General features: G+C 36.3%; 1 protein-coding gene across 3 annotated transcripts in view; it reads left to right on the top strand.

The window, feature by feature from the left end:
* Positions 1-21,614, top strand: part of LOC137237556 (pyruvate kinase-like) — a 48,625-nt gene that overhangs the window by 11,966 nt on the left and 15,045 nt on the right. Inside the window, exon 2 of one of the 3 annotated variants that reach the window (XM_067761318.1) lies at positions 4,817-4,875. The exons of 1 other annotated variant lie outside the window; for it this stretch is intronic. Coding sequence is in view for 1 of the 2 variants with exons in the window: in XM_067761317.1 (XP_067617418.1) it covers positions 19,269-19,310 (42 nt within the window). In the remaining variant the exon portion in view is untranslated. Of the gene's footprint in view, positions 1-4,816; positions 4,876-18,899; positions 19,311-21,614 lie in introns of those variants that run through there. One more of the 3 variants, XM_067761317.1, reaches the window with a different exon arrangement.

Consider the following 21,614-nt stretch of genomic DNA (forward strand, 5'->3'; position numbering starts at 1 on the left):
CCTAATGGCGATATCTCGAAAAGGCGTCCACCTATAGACCTAATGTCCACTCCCTCTTAAAATGCTCATTAACACCTTTCGTTTGATACCCATATCGTACAAACATTCTAGAGTCACCCTTGGTCCAGCTTTATGGCGATATCTCGAAAAGGCGTCCACCTATAGAACTAAGGATTACTACCTTTTAAAATACTCATTACCACCTTTCATTTGATACCCATATCGTACAAACACATTCTAGAGTCACCCTGGCCCACCCTAATGGCGATATCTCGAAAAGGCGTCCACCTATAGACCTAATGCCCACTCCCTCTTAAAATGCTCAGTAACACCTTTCGTTTGATACCCATATCGTACAAACATTCTAGAGTCACCCTTGGTCCACCTTTATGGCGATATCTCGAAAAGGCGTCCACCTATAGAACTAAGGATTACTCCCTTTTAAAATACTCCTTACCACCTTTCCTTTGATACCCATATCGTACAAACACATTCTAGAGTCACCCCTGGCCCACCCTAATGGCGATATCTCGAAAAGGCGTCCACCTATAGACCTAATGCCCACTCCTTCTTAAAATGCTCAGTAACACCTTTCGTTTGATACCCATATCGTACAAACATTCTAGAGTCACCCCTGGCCCACCCTAATGGCGATATCTCGAAAGGGCGTCCACCTATAGACCTAATGCCCACTCCCTCTTAAAATGCTCCGTAACACCTTTCGTTTGATGCACATATCGTACAAACACATTCTAGAGTCACCCCTGGCCCACCCTAATGACGATATCTCGAAAAGGCGTCCACCTATAGACCTCATGCCCACTCCCTCTTAAAATGCTCAGTAACACCTTTCGTTTGATACCCATACCGTACAAACATTCTAGAGTCACCCCTGGCCCACCCTAATGGCGATATCTCGAAAAGGCGTCCACCTATAGACCTAATGCCCACTCCCTCTTAAAATGCTCAGTAACACCTTTCATTTGATTCCCATATCGTACAAACACATTCTAGAGACACCCCTGGTCCACCTTTATGGCGATATCTCGAAACGGCGTCCACCTATGGAACTAAGGATCACTCCTTTTCAAAATACTCATTAACAGCTTTCATTTGATACCCATATCGTACAAACACATTATAGAATCACCCCTGGTCCACCTTAATGGGGACATCTCGAAAAGGCGTCCACCGATAGACCTAAGGCCCACTCCCTCTTAAAATGCTCAGTAACACCTTTCATTTGATACCCATATCGTACAAACAAATTCTAGAGTCAGCCCTGGTCTACCTTTATGGCGATATCCCTAAATGGCGTTCATCCATAGAACTATGGCCTACTCTCTCTTAAAATACTCTTTAATACCTTTCATTTGATACACATGTTATACAACCACATTCCAGGGTTACCCCAGATTGATTTTCATTATTTTGTCTCCATAGCTCTCAACTGAGTATGTTATGTTCGGTTACACCCGAACTTAGCCTTCCTTACTTGTTATTTATTTTTTTTATTATTTACCTAGTTACATTTAAGTCTTTTAAATAACTGGATTGGTTTATTGACGCAAAATATAACTTTGGAAAAAGCTTTGTAAAATGGGTGTGACACCTACCATATTAAGTAGAAGAAAATGAAAAAGTTCTACAAGGCGAAATCAACAGCCCTTGGAATCTTGGCAGGAATACTGTTAGTGGTATTGCATATATAAATAAATTAGCAGTACCCGACAGATGATTTTCTGGATCACCTGGTCCACATTTTGGTCGATATCGCGAGAACGCCTTCACATATACATCTAAGGGCCACTCGCTTTTAAAACCCTCATTAATACCTTTAATTTGATATCCATATCGTACAAAAACATACCAGAGTCACCCCTGTCCCACCCTAATGGCGATATCTCGAAAAGGCGTCCACCTATAGACCTAATGCCCCCTCCCTCTTAAAATGCTCAGTAACACCTTTCGTTTGATACCCATATCGTACAAACATTCTAGAGTCACCCCTGGCCCACCCTAATGGCGATATCTCGAAAAGGCGTCCACCTATAGACCTAGTGTCCACTCCCTCTTAAAATGCTCAGTAACACCTTTCGTTTGATACCCATATCGTACAAACATTCTAGAGTCACCCCTGGCCCACCCTAATGGCGATATCTCGAAAAGGCGTCCACCTATAGACCTAATGCCCACTCCCTCTTAAAATGCTCAGTAACAGCTTTCGTTTGATACCCATATCGTACAAACATTCTAGAGTCACACCTGGCCCACCCTAATGGCGATATTTCGAAAAGGCGTCCACCTATAGAACTAAGGATTACTCCCTTTTAAAATACTCATTACCACCTTTCATTTGATACCCATATCATACAAACACATTCTAGAGTCACCCTGGCCCACCCTAATGGCTATATCTCGAAAAGGCGTCCACCTATAGACCTAATGTCCACTCCCTCTTAAAATGCTCAGTAACACCTTTCGTTTGATACCCATATCGTACAAACATTCTAGAGTCACCCCTGGCCCACCCTAATGGCGATATCTCGAAAAGGCGTCCACCTATAGACCTAATGTCCACTCCCTCTTAAAATGCTCATTAACACCTTTCGTTTGATACCCATATCGTACAAACATTCTAGAGTCACCCCTGTCCCACCCTAATGGCGATATCTCGAAAAGGCGTCCACCTATAGACCTAATGCCCACTCCCTCTTAAAATGCTCAGTAACACCTTTCGTTTGATACCCATATCGTACAAACATTCTAGAGTCACACCTGGCCCACCCTAATGGCGATATCTCGAAAAGGCGTCCACCTATAGAACTAAGGATTACTCCCTTTTAAAATACTCATTACCACCTTTCATTTGATACCCATATCGTACTAACACATTCTAGAGTCACCCTGGCCCACCCTAATGGCGATATCTCGAAAAGGCGTCCACCTATAGACCTAATGCCCACTCCCTCTTAAAATGCTCAGTAACACCTTTCGTTTGATACCCATACCGTACAAACATTCTAGAGTCACCCTTGGTCCAGCTTTATGGCGATATCTCGAAAAGGCGTCCACCTATAGAACTAAGGATTACTACCTTTTAAAATACTCATTACCACCTTTCATTTGATACCCATATCGTACAAACACATTCTAGAGTCACCCTGGCCCACCCTAATGGCGATATCTCGAAAAGGCGTCCACCTATAGACCTAATGCCCACTCCCTCTTAAAATGCTCAGTAACACCTTTCGTTTGATACCCATATCGTACAAACATTCTAGAGTCACCCTTGGTCCACCTTTATGGCGATATCTCGAAAAGGCGTCCACCTATAGAACTAAGGATTACTCCCTTTTAAAATACTCCTTACCACCTTTCATTTGATACCCATATCGTACAAACACATTCTAGAGTCACCCCTGGCCCACCCTAATGGCGATATCTCGAAAAGGCGTCCACCTATAGACCTAATGCCCACTCCTTCTTAAAATGCTCAGTAACACCTTTCGTTTGATACCCATATCGTACAAACATTCTAGAGTCACCCCTGGCCCACCCTAATGGCGATATCTCGAAAGGGCGTCCACCTATAGACCTAATGCCCACTCCCTCTTAAAATGCTCCGTAACACCTTTCGTTTGATGCACATATCGTACAAACACATTCTAGAGTCACCCCTGGCCCACCCTAATGACGATATCTCGAAAAGGCGTCCACCTATAGACCTCATGCCCACTCCCTCTTAAAATGCTCAGTAACACCTTTCGTTTGATACCCATACCGTACAAACATTCTAGAGTCACCCCTGGCCCACCCTAATGGCGATATCTCGAAAAGGCGTCCACCTATAGACCTAATGCCCACTCCCTCTTAAAATGCTCAGTAACACCTTTCATTTGATTCCCATATCGTACAAACACATTCTAGAGACACCCCTGGTCCACCTTTATGGCGATATCTCGAAACGGCGTCCACCTATGGAACTAAGGATCACTCCTTTTCAAAATACTCATTAACAGCTTTCATTTGATACCCATATCGTACAAACACATTATAGAATCACCCCTGGTCCACCTTAATGGGGACATCTCGAAAAGGCGTCCACCGATAGACCTAAGGCCCACTCCCTCTTAAAATGCTCAGTAACACCTTTCATTTGATACCCATATCGTACAAACAAATTCTAGAGTCAGCCCTGGTCTACCTTTATGGCGATATCCCTAAATGGCGTTCATCCATAGAACTATGGCCTACTCTCTCTTAAAATACTCTTTAATACCTTTCATTTGATACACATGTTATACAACCACATTCCAGGGTTACCCCAGATTGATTTTCCTTATTTTGTCTCCATAGCTCTCAACTGAGTATGTTATGTTCGGTTACACCCGAACTTAGCCTTCCTTACTTGTTATTTATTTTTTTTATTATTTACCTAGTTACATTTAAGTCTTTTAAATAATAGCTTTTCATGTTTGGAGTTTTATTTCCCGAAAACATTAAAAAAGACTTTGCTCTACTGTCTCGGCCAATATTGCCAAATAATTCACGAGAATCTCAAACGGTTTTTTTGCACGTTGCACACTAAATTTTTTTTCTAGCCTGGTAACGAAATTCTTCTAACCGTTGCATGTATAAATTTTTTATCAACACTGCCCTACTTCTATTATTGTCATGTTATTATAAAAACGAATATTTCAGCCACTGCACTTAATTAAATCATTATTATTTTATTCTTAATACACTTAAAAGTACTAATGCGCCTAAACTAATAAGCTTCGCTTTCTAAACTGCACGCTTTCTTAATTTTCAGCTTTGGACATATACACGCCCACTAAAACAAGAATATTTACCCGCTGCTTCAAGAAATAGGCAAGACATAATTTCAATTACTTTATAATACATATTTGTATTCTAATAAGTATTTATTCAATTATGTAAGTAATGTTATTTAAATTTACAAATAATTTTTATATACTATGTTTATTACTCCATAGCCCGCAGACCTTAAGGCATGCTTTTTGGCCTATTACACTGGTTTACAGCCAAAATGCGCCAGAGATGCCATTATGAAATTCCTATGTAAAATCACCCCATGATTCCGCAAATCAAGGTTATTTTTAATTCTATGGTAACGTTTTTAAGATGTTTACGAATAACCGTCTTTAAAAAAAATGGGTTCACTTAATCTCATATATCTCAAGAACGAATTGAGCAATTCCAAAACGGTTTGAAGCTTTTAAATTTAAAATTTTCTACAAACTGTGTATACAATACTTTTTGCTAGGCCCTGCAGATTCAAAGATAGCGAACGATCATTACGGATTTTTTCAATTTTTTTTGTAAAAATATAAAAAAAACTTGTTCTTTGCGAGGAAGGATCCCGAAAACTTTTTATTTTTTTGAAGAATTTTTTTTTTCTCTAAGCTCTGTTTTATTACAAAAAAAATAAGCTTTCGTTCAACAAAATCGATGAACTAATGCAAAAGTTATAAGCAGAGTCAGACGGAAAAAGCTGATTAAAATGTATGCAGATAGACCAAATTTAGGGCAGAACAACGTCTGCCGGGTCTTCTATTTAGTATATAATTTTCTTAAGCTGGATTTATCTTTCAATTCAGAACAAATCTTTCGTTTACATTTTTCTCGTTCTTGTTTGTTCGAAACTGGACGATGAATTCAGATTTAGGGCTATATATTCTCGTGTAAATTTAAAAACTTTCATACTTTTTTTGTTTATCGGGCAGATAGGTTTTAAAGCTAACTGAGGAAACGGTCTTAAATATGTTTTTTTATTCACCCATTTCCCCATAGTTTTTGATTAAGTCGTTCACTATCATCTCGTAGTTAGGACTTTTGTGTTTGCCTAAGAAAGAAGTAACGACCTTTTCAAAAGAATCCCACGCTGCTGCCTCCATTGGTGGCAATAGAAATCGTTATTGGTCATCATTTTCCTTATTTGCGGGCACACCCAAAACCCCTTCCCTTATTTTTGCTTCTGAAATCTCTGGAAAGATTGTCTTCAAATGATGAAAAGCTTCGCCTTCTTTGTCCAAAGCCTTGACAAAGTTTTTGATAAGGCCGAGCTTGATGTGGAGCGGAGGTATAATTATTTTTTCCTTCTTTATAATATAAGTGGGTAGTATTTTATGTTATCCACCCCAACTTTAAACTCGATTCGTTATGGCCAATCCTTTATGATGTAGTGGGCTTGACGAGCTCGGCTATCCCATTTTCATAGAAAACAACAGTATTTTGTGTATCCACTTTGCACACCACATAGCATTCCAACGACTTTAAGAACGGCACATATTTTCCAATCATGTTCTTCGTATTTGTTTAATTTGAGCAATTTTTGCATTATCTCATACGTTTCCTTCGTGTATGCTGCATGCCCGATCGGGATAGATGGCTTTTGGTTGCCAATATGCAATAATACGGCCTTTAAACCTAATTTATTGCCGTCTATGAACAATCGCCCCTCTTTTGAATCATATGGTTCACCAAACTGTTTGAATAGACCAGCAATGTATTTGCAGTAACAAACACTGTCCTCCTTCGTATAGTACTTGGAAAATTGTTCGTGACGAGTTCTATAATATATTACCTTAACATCGGATGAAACAAATTTAAATTGTTGCATACGAGAGGCGCGTAGTTCGGCATTTTCCTTTGACAACTCCAAATCCCTTATCCAATCATTGAGTTGTGCTTGTGAAAAATAGTTTCTTTCGTTTTCCATTTGAAATCCAGTACAACATGTTGCCGCGTAATCAGATACTGTTGTTGACAATGAAACTGGAGCCGGGACTAAAGTAAAATTTGATTCTGGCAAAGTGGCTTCCGTTGAATTTAGTTCTGGTAATGACACTGTAGATACGCTCGCATAGGTTACTTTTCTTAACTTTCCAACCCCAAGTACTTTTGTAGTACAAATATAGCAGTCCGTTGAATGGCAAGTTGGTTCCCTCTACTTCATTGGTGTAATAAATTTCATATGTCGCCTAAATAGATAGCTTCAGAAATTAGTCAGCTATGCATTAAAAGGGAGCAAATTCCTAATTTTTACAACGCACCTTTTTGTTCCGGTTTCCGAAAAATCAATTCGAATCGACATGTGTTGCACACAGTATTCGGTGTCCATGGTTTTTCATTGTTTTTAGGCTCAATTCCAAAATACTTATAGTATGTAGTTTTCAAAGGATTTGAAAACACACGTCGCATCCTTTTAACGATAAATTGACCACAGATGAAACCGAACATATCTGGATCATTTGTACACTCCAACTCTGGCGCCCTTTTATTCATATTATATTTTTAAGTAAATTACGGGTTATAAACTGAACGGTATCCGGCGAGCTTTGCAGATATTATGAAGGAACAAGGCGCATGTACTATTATTTATACTTAGATCAAGTAAAAATTCAAGCCTACCTGAACAAAAAGGGTTCCTAGTTCTACAAAGAAAACACTACCTGCCATAAAAATGTGCTCTTGCTTGAAATGCACCTAGGTTTGAGAAGAGGACGCTAACAGTTTTTTGTATCTAATAACCCTTCGAAAATCTACCTGCTAACTAACTGATATACGAATACTAACACATATGTGCCAGTAGGGTACTTAAGTATTAAATGGATATATTTACTTGAGTGCTTATAACTTTTGTATTGATCATTCGATTTTGTTGAATGAAATCTTATTTTTTTCTTGTAATAAAACAAAGCTTAGAAAGAAAAAAAATCTGCAAAAAAATAAAAAAGTACATTTTTACAAAAAAAATTGAAAAAATCCGTAATGATTGTTCGTTATCTTTGAATCCGCAGGGCCTAGCAAAAAGTATGCACAGTTTATAGCAAATTTTATTACCTATTAAAACCTTCAAACCGTTTTGGAATTGCTCACTTCGTTCTTCAGATATATATGATTAAGTGCACCCAATTTTTTTTTTTTTTTTCGTAAATATCTCTAAAACGTTATCATAGAATTAAAAATAACCTTGATTTTCGGAATCAGGGGGTGATTTTACATAGGAATTTCATAATGGTGTGTCTGGTGCAGAAAAAAATTGGAATTTGTGATCCAGTGTTATTAATATATAACAAACTGTTTAGCCCGAAGTGTGGAGAAATCGGTAAATTTGAAGAAATATATGCGCCATTCTTAGGAGTGTCTTACTCGTGTAAAATTATAAAATATGAGTTGTTTCCATGCTTTCCAATATAAAATTTGATTAAAGCATAGCATATACATATATGGCAAAAAGAAGACCTGGTGAATTGCCTCAATAGATCTTGATAGTAAATTCTATGCACACGATTAAAATGTTGTGCTAAATTGGAAACCTTTTAATTTACTACAATGTTTCCTTAATTTTTTTCAGTTTAAATATAAACTTAACTAAGCAATAAGTCTTAGTTTTCAAAATTGCTTTAATACAAAATTCAAAAAGTTTAATAAAACTAAAAACTGAACATTGCAGGCTCCTCTGATTTTGAAACAAAACTAAAAAGTTTCCAAAATATAAAAATTGTTACTTTGGTTTTAAAACCAAACAAGACAGTTTAAACTTAAGTCCTAAAAGTCACAAAGTCATAGATACTTTTACAAAACATTTTGCTATGCATATTAAGGGTTATGATATTTTTTTAACACAGATGTCATATCTGAACAAACAAATATGTATTAGTATAGAAATAAACTAGTTTTTTCAATTAGAAAAAAATTCTAAACGGTTTCGCCCCTCAGCAGTGATTTGGCAAGCACTCTGAGTGTATTTGTGCAGTGAAAACTCATCTGACTTGCAGATGCCGTTAGAATAAAACATGTAGCCCAATAAAAAGAATCCATAACGCAAATTGGAAGAGAAGCTCGGCCTTAAATATCTTCGGTGGCTATCGCTCCTTTTCAATGTGATCACTGGTGATAGAACCTGAAGAACGGCTTTGGTTTTGATTATCATGATAGACTGGCAACCAATCTTATGCAAGACAAAATGTGTGTCACCCAGCAAACACAGTTTCTAACGTTAGAGAAATATTGTAATTTAACATTAGAATTCTAATGTAGTTCTCTAATGCATTTTGAATCGAAAATTAGGTTAGAGAACTAGGTTAGAATTCGACTGTGAAACGATTCGAATAACACTAGAAATGCGAAGTTATGATTATTGTCACAGTTATCGATTATTTGCACGACATGATCACTCATTCCTAGTGTTATACAAACAAAATAAAAATAGTGGACATATTACAAGTTGCGAAATTAGTTTTTTTATTTATAATAATAAATACTAGTAAGTGAAAATGAATCAAAAAAAAGTTAAAAAAGGAAAGCGAGCAGATTATTGAAGTGCTATTTGAATGGCATGAAGAAAACGCTTCCTCATCCGTACCTCAAACCAACGCTGAGCTCAATCTTTAAGTACGTTTGATTTTTTATTATAATATAAAAAGCCTTTGAAATATGTTCATTCTTAATACAAAAGATTATAACCAAATAAACGTATTTGATATAATGAAACAATGAAAATTTCGCTGATTTTAAATAATTGAATTAATTGCACATAACTTCAAAATTCTCATTAGAAACTCATTAGAATTTGACGTTAGAATTCGATTAGAATTCTAACCCTATTCTCGATATCGAGAAAGAAGTCCCCTTTTTGTCGAGAATGCTATAATTCGCGACAGTTTCGCAAATCGTCCTCTAACATTCTACCTTAGAGAAATACATTAGAATTCGATTCGCGGTCTAATCGTTTTCTAACCTAAATGTTTGTTGGGCAATAGCCGTCGGCTACATATGTATATACATAATTTTACAAGTTTCGTGGCTTATTAGTTTGATGTCCTTATGGAACGTCTGGAGATAATGACTGATCACCTAAATCAAAAGGAGACATTCTTATCACTCGTTTTAGGTTCCTATCAACATTGTTATCAAATACGATCAATCTGTCAGATGTCTTTTTTATAATTTGGTTGCTCATCATAAAAGCTATAACAAATAAAGAGGCAATTCACAAGATTGTTGTATTCCTTGTAAAGTTTTAAGTTTCAAGTTATTTCTATAGCTTCCAATATAAAATTTGATTAAAACCTAGCACATACGACAAATAGCAGACCTTGTGAAGCGCCTAATTGCTTTGCTTGTTGTACAGAAATTCTCAATAGCCCGATAAATCATAGGTTCATGAATATATCGAAGAACCTTTCTTTCCCTCCACTTATTTTCTGGGCAAAGGCTTAAAATTTCAATATCCTACTTAGTCCAAGGTGGCACTTGTTTGTCAAATTTCTAGTCTGCAATGAAAGACAACTATATAAATACTTCCAAAGTCGGTCGGGCGATCGAACTACTGTTCACGAGGTTGCAGTCGAATTTTTGATAATTTTTTCGTTTAAGGTTTATCGAACTTTGCGTTGGCTGGGTTATTGGCTTTTGTATGCAAATGTATATACATAATACAAATTTTTGTGCACGATTATTTAAACACATGGGTGCCAGAGAAAGCTCTTCAATTTTGCTTAATGAGAGCTTCCGCATTGAGTATCACCAACCCTGAAAGTTTTGCAAAATAATGTATACATCGTGAATTAGATACATACATACATATGTGTATACTATTAAAAAATTTAAATATTTATGTGTATACATAGGTACATACGTAGGTCTATACCCTGTAGTAAATGGATAGCCAAATTTTCTGGCCCGTAATAGAATATGTATAGGGTAGATGTACCAGTAACCGTAAAATTTTCACCTTACTCGTTTGAAATAAGAAAACCGTTGACTTATTTTAAAATTCGAAAAATTCATTGGAAGAAACCACTCATTTATATTGGTTTCGCAATTTTCCTTTGCTTTATTTTCAAAAGAAGCTTTGTTGTTTCACTTTTAGTTTACGTGTGTCTAGTGAAGTGTTAAGACGTGCTACTTTTCAATTTGTTTGCTAGTTGTACCTACTTCAATTCTATCAGGTGAGTTTTTACTAATAAATTGGTGATAACAGTTTAAAATTAGTGAAAGTATGTATATATTTATGTAAATGCATCTGTCCGGATACCGGAATAAAAATAATAGTGTTTTCCAGAATCCGGACAAAGTGTCCGGTTACTAGAAATAGTTAACAACCGCACAATTCTAGTATCCGGACATGCTGTTTCTTTAGCCCTATTTTTAATAATATTTGTTTATATAAAAATTAATTATAATATGTGTGATAATCCCTAATCCAGGGTGTAATATGGACCGTGCCTATTGGACGATTTGCAGCCAGGGGATATATTCGACTGTATTTGAACGGAGCCTTCCCGATACCGGACCGCCACGGGAAGTAATGATGGCCTTACCACAGTAAGGGGCGCTGTTTTGGCGGACGGGTTTCATCCCCATTTTTAACATTAGACCGCTGAGCCCACCTTGTGGGCAGGTGGTCGTACGACCAAGATGAACTCAAAAACTTTAAGAGAAATTAATGATGCGAAGTAAAAGGCGATGGCGTCGCAAGCCGGCAAAGAGGAAATCGCTATCAGCGATGACTCGGACGCGGATAGCGATGATAGTGTGCAGTCAGTGCGCTCGGTAAAGGAGCGACATACTAGCCCGGACAAAGAATTAAGGTTGGAACGGGAACAACGAGATAGGGAGCTTAAGAGAACCTTCTCAAAATATCAGGCTGCATTAAGAATTATGCAGCGCTTGGGCCCAATGGTTCACCCAACCAACGATAAGAGCGATCGCTTCGCATAGCCCCGTGAGACAGTGGAAGAATGCCGAACACAATTCACAGACGGAAGCTTTGCTGCGAACAATTTTACAACCGCATCGAAGAGGAAGAAGTTCATAGAGGCAAGAGGCAGCGATCGGCTGAACCTGACAGGTCTGCTTTTAAGAGGCAGAAGGGGGAGGGTAAGCGCCTCAGTCCAAGAACCAGAAGGCGAATTAGCCGGAATGACAGGAACCAAACCTCAAAGTGGATCGAAGTGGGAAATATAAGTACTGGAAAGCCATGTACCTCAAAAGCTGTAATACAGGAAGAAGAAGACAATAATGGCTTGGGAAGCAAAGACACAAGTGTTAATAAGCTAAAGGGAGATAACAATCAGACTCCAGCTTACTTGATAATACTAAAGGGAGCTAACGCTGAGACTCCGGTTTTCACCGAGAAGAAGATGAGCGAAGTTGCGAAGCATTTGTATAATGTTTAATTACTACTTAGGTATGTTTTCAGCTAAAATGTATTGCAATTAATGAAATATTTATATTTTAATTTTTTATTTATTGGAGTTTTCTGTGTTTCTTTCTTATCCAAGTATATTTAACTGAAAATGAAAGAATGTTTTCGTTTGTTTTCCTTAATGTTTAAATACTAAGTACCTATGCAAGATAAATGAAATTAATGAAGAATGTGCAAAGTTTATTTTTTGTTGTTGTATTTATTTATTTATTTGGTTTAAATATTAAATAAAAGTAAAAAGAACATTATAAAACGTTGTAAAACGTTACAACACAATTATTTTTAATTAAGATCATAGCTTCCGGTAACTGGAATTTTACTGTTCGGTTTCTAAAAAAACTGTCCGGTTACTGGCAAATTCTGACTTGTATCAAATGAATAATTTTTACAAAAAAATAGAGAGTTTTCTATCGAAGTGGCTGATTTTATTAGATTTAGAATTAAGCAATAGTCATTTGAAAACTCAAAGTTTTTTAATATCGCTTATGAAATGTAACCAAGAAGAGTTCTAAAGCAAACAAAAAAGTTAAATGTCCGGTTTCTGGTACATCCACCCCACATATATGTATTTAAGGTAAGACATTCAGGTACTTGTCCAATACAAACTTATTCAATTCAAAATAGACCCGTAGTCCACGATGTAGGCTTCGGGAGGACCTCGACTACAACAACGCTCTCTTAAAACATTGACAACATTGTCTTTCAAATACATGTTCCATTTTCTCCAGTAAAAAAAAAAACAAAAATTGCGTACAGCCAATTCGACTATTCGAGAAGTTTTTTTGTTTTGTAACTTTTTAATGACTTCTGCGATTCGTACAGACGTTGTGAAGTTATTGTAAACCAGCTGCATGTCACATATTTTGCACTTGTCTTTTTTGGCATCCGCGGAATTGGAAAAGGAATTCCAAACCCAGCTACGTTTGCGGAAACTTATTTGCAGTTTTTAATTCGAATGCAAAAAAATTAAATATATGAAACCTTCAGTATTTCAAAAGTAGCAGCTAGTCGATTTTTAATTATTGCGAAAATTGCTGCTCGACTGAATAATCGATTTTAAACAAGAGCCCTAGGAGCTACCACAATGTGATTGATAATTCCTGCGGGGTAAAAATTTAACAGACAATGCCGAAAAATATCTTCCAAATACATATATCTACCTATACACGCATCCATACCCACATATTATTTTCTCACAATTCTATTTCCAAAGCAGACAAAAGTTTATTGTCTTTGCGCAGAATCATGCTGAACTCTCCCAATCTCTTGTCTTCATTGTTTTACGCCGACAAACAACAACAAATAAACTTTGATACCAACCAAATGCCAAATGTGAAATACAATGTTTTGTGCTCTGGGTCGGATTTAGTATTTTGTAACCTCTGGGTTCATGATGTTGTGGGCCTCCAAAATGTATTTACTATTGTAGACCATATTGAAAAAAGTAGCCAGTTGGAGGCAGGTAATCGGTTCCAAAAAGTAACTGGTTCCAAAAATGTATATAAAAAGTAAACAATACAAAAAAGTAACTTGTTTCAAAACTGTAACCAGTCCCAGAAACAAAGCCGGTTCCAAAAAATTAACCACGTACAAAAAAATACCGGCTCTAAAAAAACCAGTTCAAGGAGGTCGATTTTTTCAGCCTTCTATCAGGCTCCTGAGCTATTTTGTTCTTTTTGCCTAGAAATTTATTTTCGTATGCAAATATATTTTTTTTAAATGTAAAGCGTATATCTATAAAAAGTTGAAAATGTGCCCTCGGCTTTTAGAACTTATTCGTGGCCATTTCGGAAATTGTGACACATTTATTTTTCAGCCCGCTGAGAAGCAGGAAAATTAGTTTTTTATTATAGCTTATCTATTTGATAATTGATAACAATAAATGATACACTGTTGTGAACGTATTCACTCACGGTACACCTCTTCCGACGAAGTCATTTACCTATCTAGTCACGTTCAGCTTTTAACGCCGTTTTCCCTAAATCGGCACCCTTTATTCGAGCCATGTTCAAATAAAAACTAAGAATAAATTCAAATATCATTGGTATGTCAATATCTGAGTAAATAACTTCCTTGTTAGTATTTGCCACAATGCAAAATGAAAATCGAAAAAAACGATTGAAAACATAGAGAAGTCCCCATTTTTACTGCTTTTGCAAGGTGCTAAAAATTTATTATTTATATTGGCTGAACTCTTATAACGTAAGCGTTCAAACTCAGTGGACACAATTTTTAACTTTTTCTACTCGATACATTATGATACACTTTAGTGTATTCCATTGGCTTGTGTGAAAAAAGTATCTAAGTAAAAAGATAAAAAAAATCGAAAAAGAGTTAAAATAAAAAAAATCAGAAAATAACAAAAAGGTTTTATAATTATTATTAGGCATCGGAGCACTCCAACCTTTATTTACATCTACCTTGCTTTACCTTTCAGTCTATTTCTTTATGTGGAGGCTTTTACTGCTGCTTTATTTCCCAGCTACTTATGTTTTCCCTAGTTGTGAGTCCACAGAAGGGCTCTGAACCATAGATTGCTACTAAATTACCCTGCTTGGCTAGGTATCTGTCTGTTCATTACCTTCATGTCCCGGATGGACGGGCACCCAACCTAACCAAACTTTTTTTTGACTCCCAGTTTAGTTAGGATTGCAATGCATTCCACCACTAGCTTAGAAGTAACAGTGTAAGACTGCAATGCACGTAAGGCTACCTGGCTGTCTGACATAATAAGGATACTCATCGAGGAAAGTTACTTTGTTGAAGTAACTGTATAAGACTGCAAGGCATGTAAGGCTACCTGGCTGTCTGACATAATAAGGATACCCATCGAGATAAGCCTATTCGTAGGCATTCTACACCGTAAGCTTCTGTTGCATGGATTTCTTCCTTAAAAATTGTGGAGCCACTGAGTCAGGGTCAGTATATGAAGTTTTTTTTTAATTCTGTCCACCATGGACACCTCGAAATTCCGCGAGATTCAGGTCGTAGGGTCAGCACGGGATTTCCTGTGAATTTTGTTATTAGTCTTAGTGCATCCAGTGCTGCCTCTTTCTCTATTAGATTCGGGAAGGAGGTATTTCCACTAAGGTACTAAATGCATCAGCAGCGGACGTTTTCATCGCACCCGTAATACTAATACAAACTAGTGGATGCAGTTTGCTTAATTTTGCCTTCGGCCACAAAATTAAGGAAGCATAGGTGACTGTTACGCTTCTACCGGCAACCGGTTTGTGAACCGAAGTGCTTCGGGACCTTTCCCGACCAAGGGCTGTAATTGCAGTGTAATCCCATTTATTTCTAGAACAACAACAACATTGGCTCCAGAAGAGTTTTTAATGTCTAGTATACTATTTTGGTAGATATGTCATATAGTCGTGTGGAGGCAAAGAAAGCTCTTGTTGCATTGTTTAAGATAGCATCTTGGTAATCATTCCACTTGAGGGTTCCGTCCAGTGTTACCCCTATTATATTTTGCTTCCATCGAAAATCGGATTTTGCAGCCACCCAGGATAGTTTTCTTCTCCTGTTAAAAGACACTAGACCAGTTTTATTTAGGATTGATGGACAATCCTTTGGTATCATGCCACCTTTCTATGATACGCAGGGCTTGTTGCATAAAAAATAAGTGAAAGGCGCGATAACCTCCGAAGAGATTTAAGGCCGAGCTTGGGTAAAGAAATTATAAAATAAAATAAAAGTAAGGCGCGATAACCTCAGACTGATTTTAAGTCGAGCTTCTCTTCCAATTTGCGACGTGCGCCTTTTAATTTTTCCTACAAATTGGAGGAGCGGGACCTATTTGATTTATGCCGACTCCGAACAGCATCTGCAAGGCAGATGAGTTTTCACTGAGAGCTATTCATGGCAGAAATACACTCGGAGTGATTGCCAAACACTGCCGAGGGGCGACACCGGTTAGAAAAATTTGCTTCTAATTGAAAAAACTTATTCTAAAATTGTTTGATGTTGCTTCGCCCGGGGCGTGAACCCATGATCATCGGTGTGGTAGGCGGAGCACGCTACCATCACACCACGGCGCTCGCTTGTTACATGAGATTGGACATTATTTCCTCGTGCATCCCGGCCACATACTGCTCTACTACATATAGATATATATATATATATAACCAAACCAAATTTGGTTTCAAATAAAGATGAAACCGACCTGCCTGAAAATGGGTGCACATAATTGGGTTTTAATTTGAACCTAGAGGGGTCTACACTTGCGGTTATAAAAAGCAGCACTTTAACCAATGAAATTTTTTTTTTAATTTCCAGCATCAAGTTTAAAGTCTTGGGACTTGTTTTAATACCGGAAGTGACTACAAGCTTCCGTTTTTAAATTTTTGAAACGTTTCTAAGCCAAAAACGTTTCAAAAATGTTTAACCAATTTTAAGATTTAACTTATCGTTCAAATAAGTTTTAAATAAAAACTGAACAAAAATAAAAAACACAATAGTTAGTTGAGGGGTTTCCAATAAGGTACAAAAAAATTTAAAAAAATTGCTTAAACCGATGAATGGCTTAAAGTTTAGGTCATGAACCGACCTATTCAAACTAATTGTTTAATAAACCGTACAACTGCTATGCATCCTGCATATGTTGGTTAAGAATAAATAAAATAATTTAAAAAAATGTTTTTCAGTTAAACGGTTTTATTGAAAACAATACTTACATGAAGTAATAATAATAATAAAAGCTAGAAAGGTACTAGTCATCAAAATCCTCATCAATCTAGGGCGTGGATCAGACAATTAAATAAAAGCGTTGTGCGCGTGAAATTTCTAAAAATGTGAGGCGTAGCATAACCTTGTTAAGGTTCAGTTGGTCTTATATATGACTATCAATAGAAATTTGACGCGTTCAACGCTTTTATTTAATTGGCTGATCAACTTCCTAGATTGATGAGGAGTATGATGACTAGTACCGAGGACCTACCTAATTAATTTCTAGCTTTTAGTATTATTATTACTTCATGTAAGTATTGTTTTCAATAAAACTGTTTAACTAAATTTTTTTTTAATTATTTTATTTTTAAGTTTTTAGTCTTTATTTAATTGCCTATTATTTCTGATTATATTTAGCCCGTGAACTAAATCGAATCGAGCTCAAGGCCTAACAATAATTTTTTATCATTATTATTGTTATGATAAATTTTTTCTTAATTGAAAAAATTTTTAAATTAGAATAGAAGAAAGAAAAAATTTTAGACAACTGCCAAAGCTCGTTGTATAGATCCATTTCGGGAACTGCTAAATTCCTTCATCGGCAACGTTTAGGCGCCGCTGCTATAACCATTCAGCCACCACAGCGGTTTTTTGTTTGTCTTCATTAATCCTACTTCCATTCTGGTTCGTGCCAACTGATATTCACAACACTGCGACATCTGTTGCAGAATAGCTGTGAAAATTGGACTTGTTTGTTGGCAATGCTGCCATAGTGTCATATTTTATTGACACTTTTTCCCCGTGCTCTGGGATGTATTAACAATTTTTGTTGTTATATCGGCCTACTGATTTTAAGATCGCTTTATTGTTAGGCCTTGAGCTCGATTCGAACCCGCGATCTTAAAATCAGTAGGCCGATATAACAACAAAAATTATATTTAGTTCATTTATTGACTCATGACACGGACTCTTTCCTGACTATTTGTTACAATCTAATGCCTCAATACATAATCCTTCCAAAGACTTTACTCGACCTTGCGCCACGTATGCTTGTCCCTCCTCGAACTCCAAAATATTTTGATGTCACTTCTACCGAACGGCCACCGTGGTGTGATGGTAGCGTGCTCCGCCTACCACACCGGATGCCCTGGGTTCAAACCCCGGGCAAAGCAACATCAAAAATTTTAGAAATAAGGTTTTTCAATTAGAAGAAATTTTTCTAAGCGGGGTCGCCCCTCGGCAGTGTTTGGCAAGCGCTCCGGGTGTATTTCTGCCATGAAAAGCTCTCAGTGAAAACTCATCTGCCTTGCAGATGCCGTTCGGAGTCGGCATAAAATCATGTAGGTCCCGTCCGGCCAATTTGTAGGGAAAATCAAGAGGAGCACGACGCAAATTGGAAGAGAAGCTCGGCCTTAGATCTCTTCGGAGTTTATCGCGCCTTACATTTATTTATTTTTTATTTTTTTTTTATTTATGAGCCAAATCGGACACCATATGTCGCTTTCTATTCCTGTATGTATTATATATATATTTTTTTGAATATCTCAATCCTTGCGCCACCTGGCGGCGATTTTTTTATAGGTCGCTTTCTATTCTTGTATGTTTTATGTGTTCCAAATATGAACCAAATCGGACCACAAATACGATTTTTTTGAATATCTCGATCCTTGCACCACCTAGCCAGCCAACCAAACAGCCCTGTCAAGTCAAGCTTAATAAAACCGTTGCGCATTGACCAGTTGGCGGTAGGATAATTCCCGCCCTGGCGGTTTTTGTATGTAAAATCTACATTGTAGATACATACATACATATGTAGGTACAGAGCTAACTATTGGTGGTAGTTTGTGTAAGCTCTCGATGCCCATTTCTCCCTAACAATCTAACCCTTGTGCTTAAATAAATAAATACATAAATACGAAAAAAAGAAAAGTTCTCAATGGATTTCGCGTTGCTCTTGCACGTTTTCTGTAATCATGGCTATAAGCGAATATCGTAGATAGTTGAGCGCAGCGAGTTAAACGATCCACTTGTCAAGTAAAATTTTCGGTGTTCTACAGTAGCAGCGATATCCATAATAATATAAATTAAACAAAATCGATAAGCAAAAATTTTAATCGAATATTTTACGCTACGAATTTAATATCAAATTTTGAAATATTAACATTAAACAAACACAATTTCATTTTATCATAGAATTAAATGTCATTATTACATTTTATCTGCACAACTTTTAAGGCAAGAAAGTAAAAAAAATTGCTGCTACTGCATACAATTTTTAACTTCTTTACCGTTTCCGGTTAATTGCAAAGAATTTGAATATCGTAATCTAATAGGAAGGCAATTATTAGCAGCCAAAATGGTTCATACAACGATTTATGATGAAGCACCAAAGCTAAAGGTATATAAATATTCGTAAATGTTTAATTTTTCAAATTGAATGCGGCAAAAGAAATCTAACGATTACACAACCATAATACGTAAAACGTAACGGGAGTGATGGTGGTGGCGGTGGTGACTGCGAATGTTAATTTCGTTGTGTGCTCGTAGCGGCGAGATATGCATTTCGTTTGACCTTGATTTAAGGTCGTGTAGTTTTTTTTTTACCAAGAATACTCGCATAGGTTAAGAAGAGAAGTGCAAATAATGTTTTTTTTTACGTGCAACACAATGTATGCCATATGAATGAAAAGCTCAGCAATGAATTACAATAAGTGCAACAGATTTTTGAGAAAAGCAAAAAAAAGTCTGAACAGTGTAAGATAAGATAAATAAAACGAATTGCGAGAGATAAAAAAATACAGGAAATGTAAAAACGCCGGTAGCAAAAAAAAATTGAGAAGTGAAAAAATGTGCCTCTTTCGTCCCCGAGTGCCACACGTCCTTTTTTGTTTCTATTTTTCGCTCGGAAAATAATAATTATTTTTTGAGTGTTTTATTTTGCTTAGAAAACAAAAGTCTGCATGGTGAAATTATTATTCAGGTGTTCTCATCCCGTTGACGATTTCCCTTATTCTGACAAGTTCGGCATGTATAATTTAGAGGGTTGTCTATCATACATAACTGCCTTTGAATTCTACTAAGATCGGAGTGGATTTTACTATACGTTTAGAAATATAATAACTATGTAAGCAGCTAGCAGAATTTTTTAGACATAAACATAACTTTGTATTTCCCAAAAGATTATAGCCAAAATTTTGCAGAAAACTTAATTTTTGGGGAAATTTGTAGGAAAAATTAGCTATAAAAATTTAGTACTTTTGTAGTACAAGTAAATACTGGCAAATAGAGCTGCCGAAAAAGTGAGGTTATGTTTTTACATCACCTTTATTTTTTCATCATGGTCCTTTGTAGGTTTTCTTTTATTTCGCTCAAAAAATAATGATAAAAAAAATTGGCAAATAACGTATTTTCCAAGCGCAATAAAACAATTTTTCGATTTTTAAAAGAAAAGTCAAGTAAAATTCAATCCTTTGATGGCCTGCGTGCTATGGAACGTGTTGGTGTACTTGAGTGGTTTTTTGGCTTCAATTTTTATCAATTATAGTTATTTCCAATGCTTAGCTAAACGCCTTTAAAATGTCAAACTTCAATCAAAAATCACTGCTTCAAGAAATTTATTAGAGAGCAGAAATCCTGCTATTAGCAGCCTACACTCAAGTTTCCTCGTTTCGCTCAAATCCCCACTACAAATTCCATAGCGCCACAGATAAAGATCCGTTGAAGCACTATCACTACCACGTCACACCACATGAAAGTGCTGCTTTTGGAGAGTGCTTTACCATTGCAACAACAACTGAAATCAATTTTCGTTATACAACTAATAAAAAAACGCAATTTCACATAGATCTGTTTTTCAAGTGCGTGTGTGTCAATTATCACAGAGATTAGCTAATTAGATATTACTTATTCGCAGGCTGTTATAAATAACTACTTAGCTATCGAACGATTATTTAATCCCAAATTGTGATTTTTGTTTTTCAAAGAATTTCAGTAGTAATTTTTGTCATTTCATGTTTCAGTGAAGTGTCTGTCATATATTCGTAAAGTATGAAATCGTGTCGTGTTGGAAGAATTTTCTATAGTACATTGTACCATTATGGAAAAACATTATTTTTGGTATATTCTGATTGTTTATTATTTAATACTTTATAACATATGTGAACTTGTGCAAATAATTATTTTTCTCACAAGCGTGTTGCTGTTCTAGCAGCCTGTCAACTCCGGCTTACGTTGTGTTTATATGTAGATACGAGGGTTGCTGCTTAAGCTGTGTGATAATAATTGACAACATTGTGAATTGCTATAAATGGTGAAAGCACGAGATAACTTAAGCCAGTGTAGTGAAATAGCGCCCGGGAAACGCCGGCGGGCGCTGTTTCCATATTTTTGTGATATAATGCCCGCGTGCCTTATTTACTCTCAAAATAAGGAACAATGATAAATGGAAACAACACCCGAGAGCTTTTTTCTTAAACAATTTTAGGCTATAATTGGAATAAAAATAAACTTTAAATAAAATATATTAACACAAAGTAAATTATTAAATAAATTAAAATAAGATAAACATAAATCAAAGTAAAATAAAAAAAAAAAACAAAATAAAGTTAAATAAAATCAAGAAGAATAGCATAAAATAAAATCAAGTAAAACAAAATAGAATAAAATAAAACAAAACAGAAAAAAAAAATACAAAATAAAATGA

The sequence above is a fragment of the Eurosta solidaginis genome, chromosome 1 (assembly GCF_040869045.1).
Source record: "Eurosta solidaginis isolate ZX-2024a chromosome 1, ASM4086904v1, whole genome shotgun sequence".
NCBI classification, from domain to species: domain Eukaryota; kingdom Metazoa; phylum Arthropoda; class Insecta; order Diptera; family Tephritidae; genus Eurosta; species Eurosta solidaginis.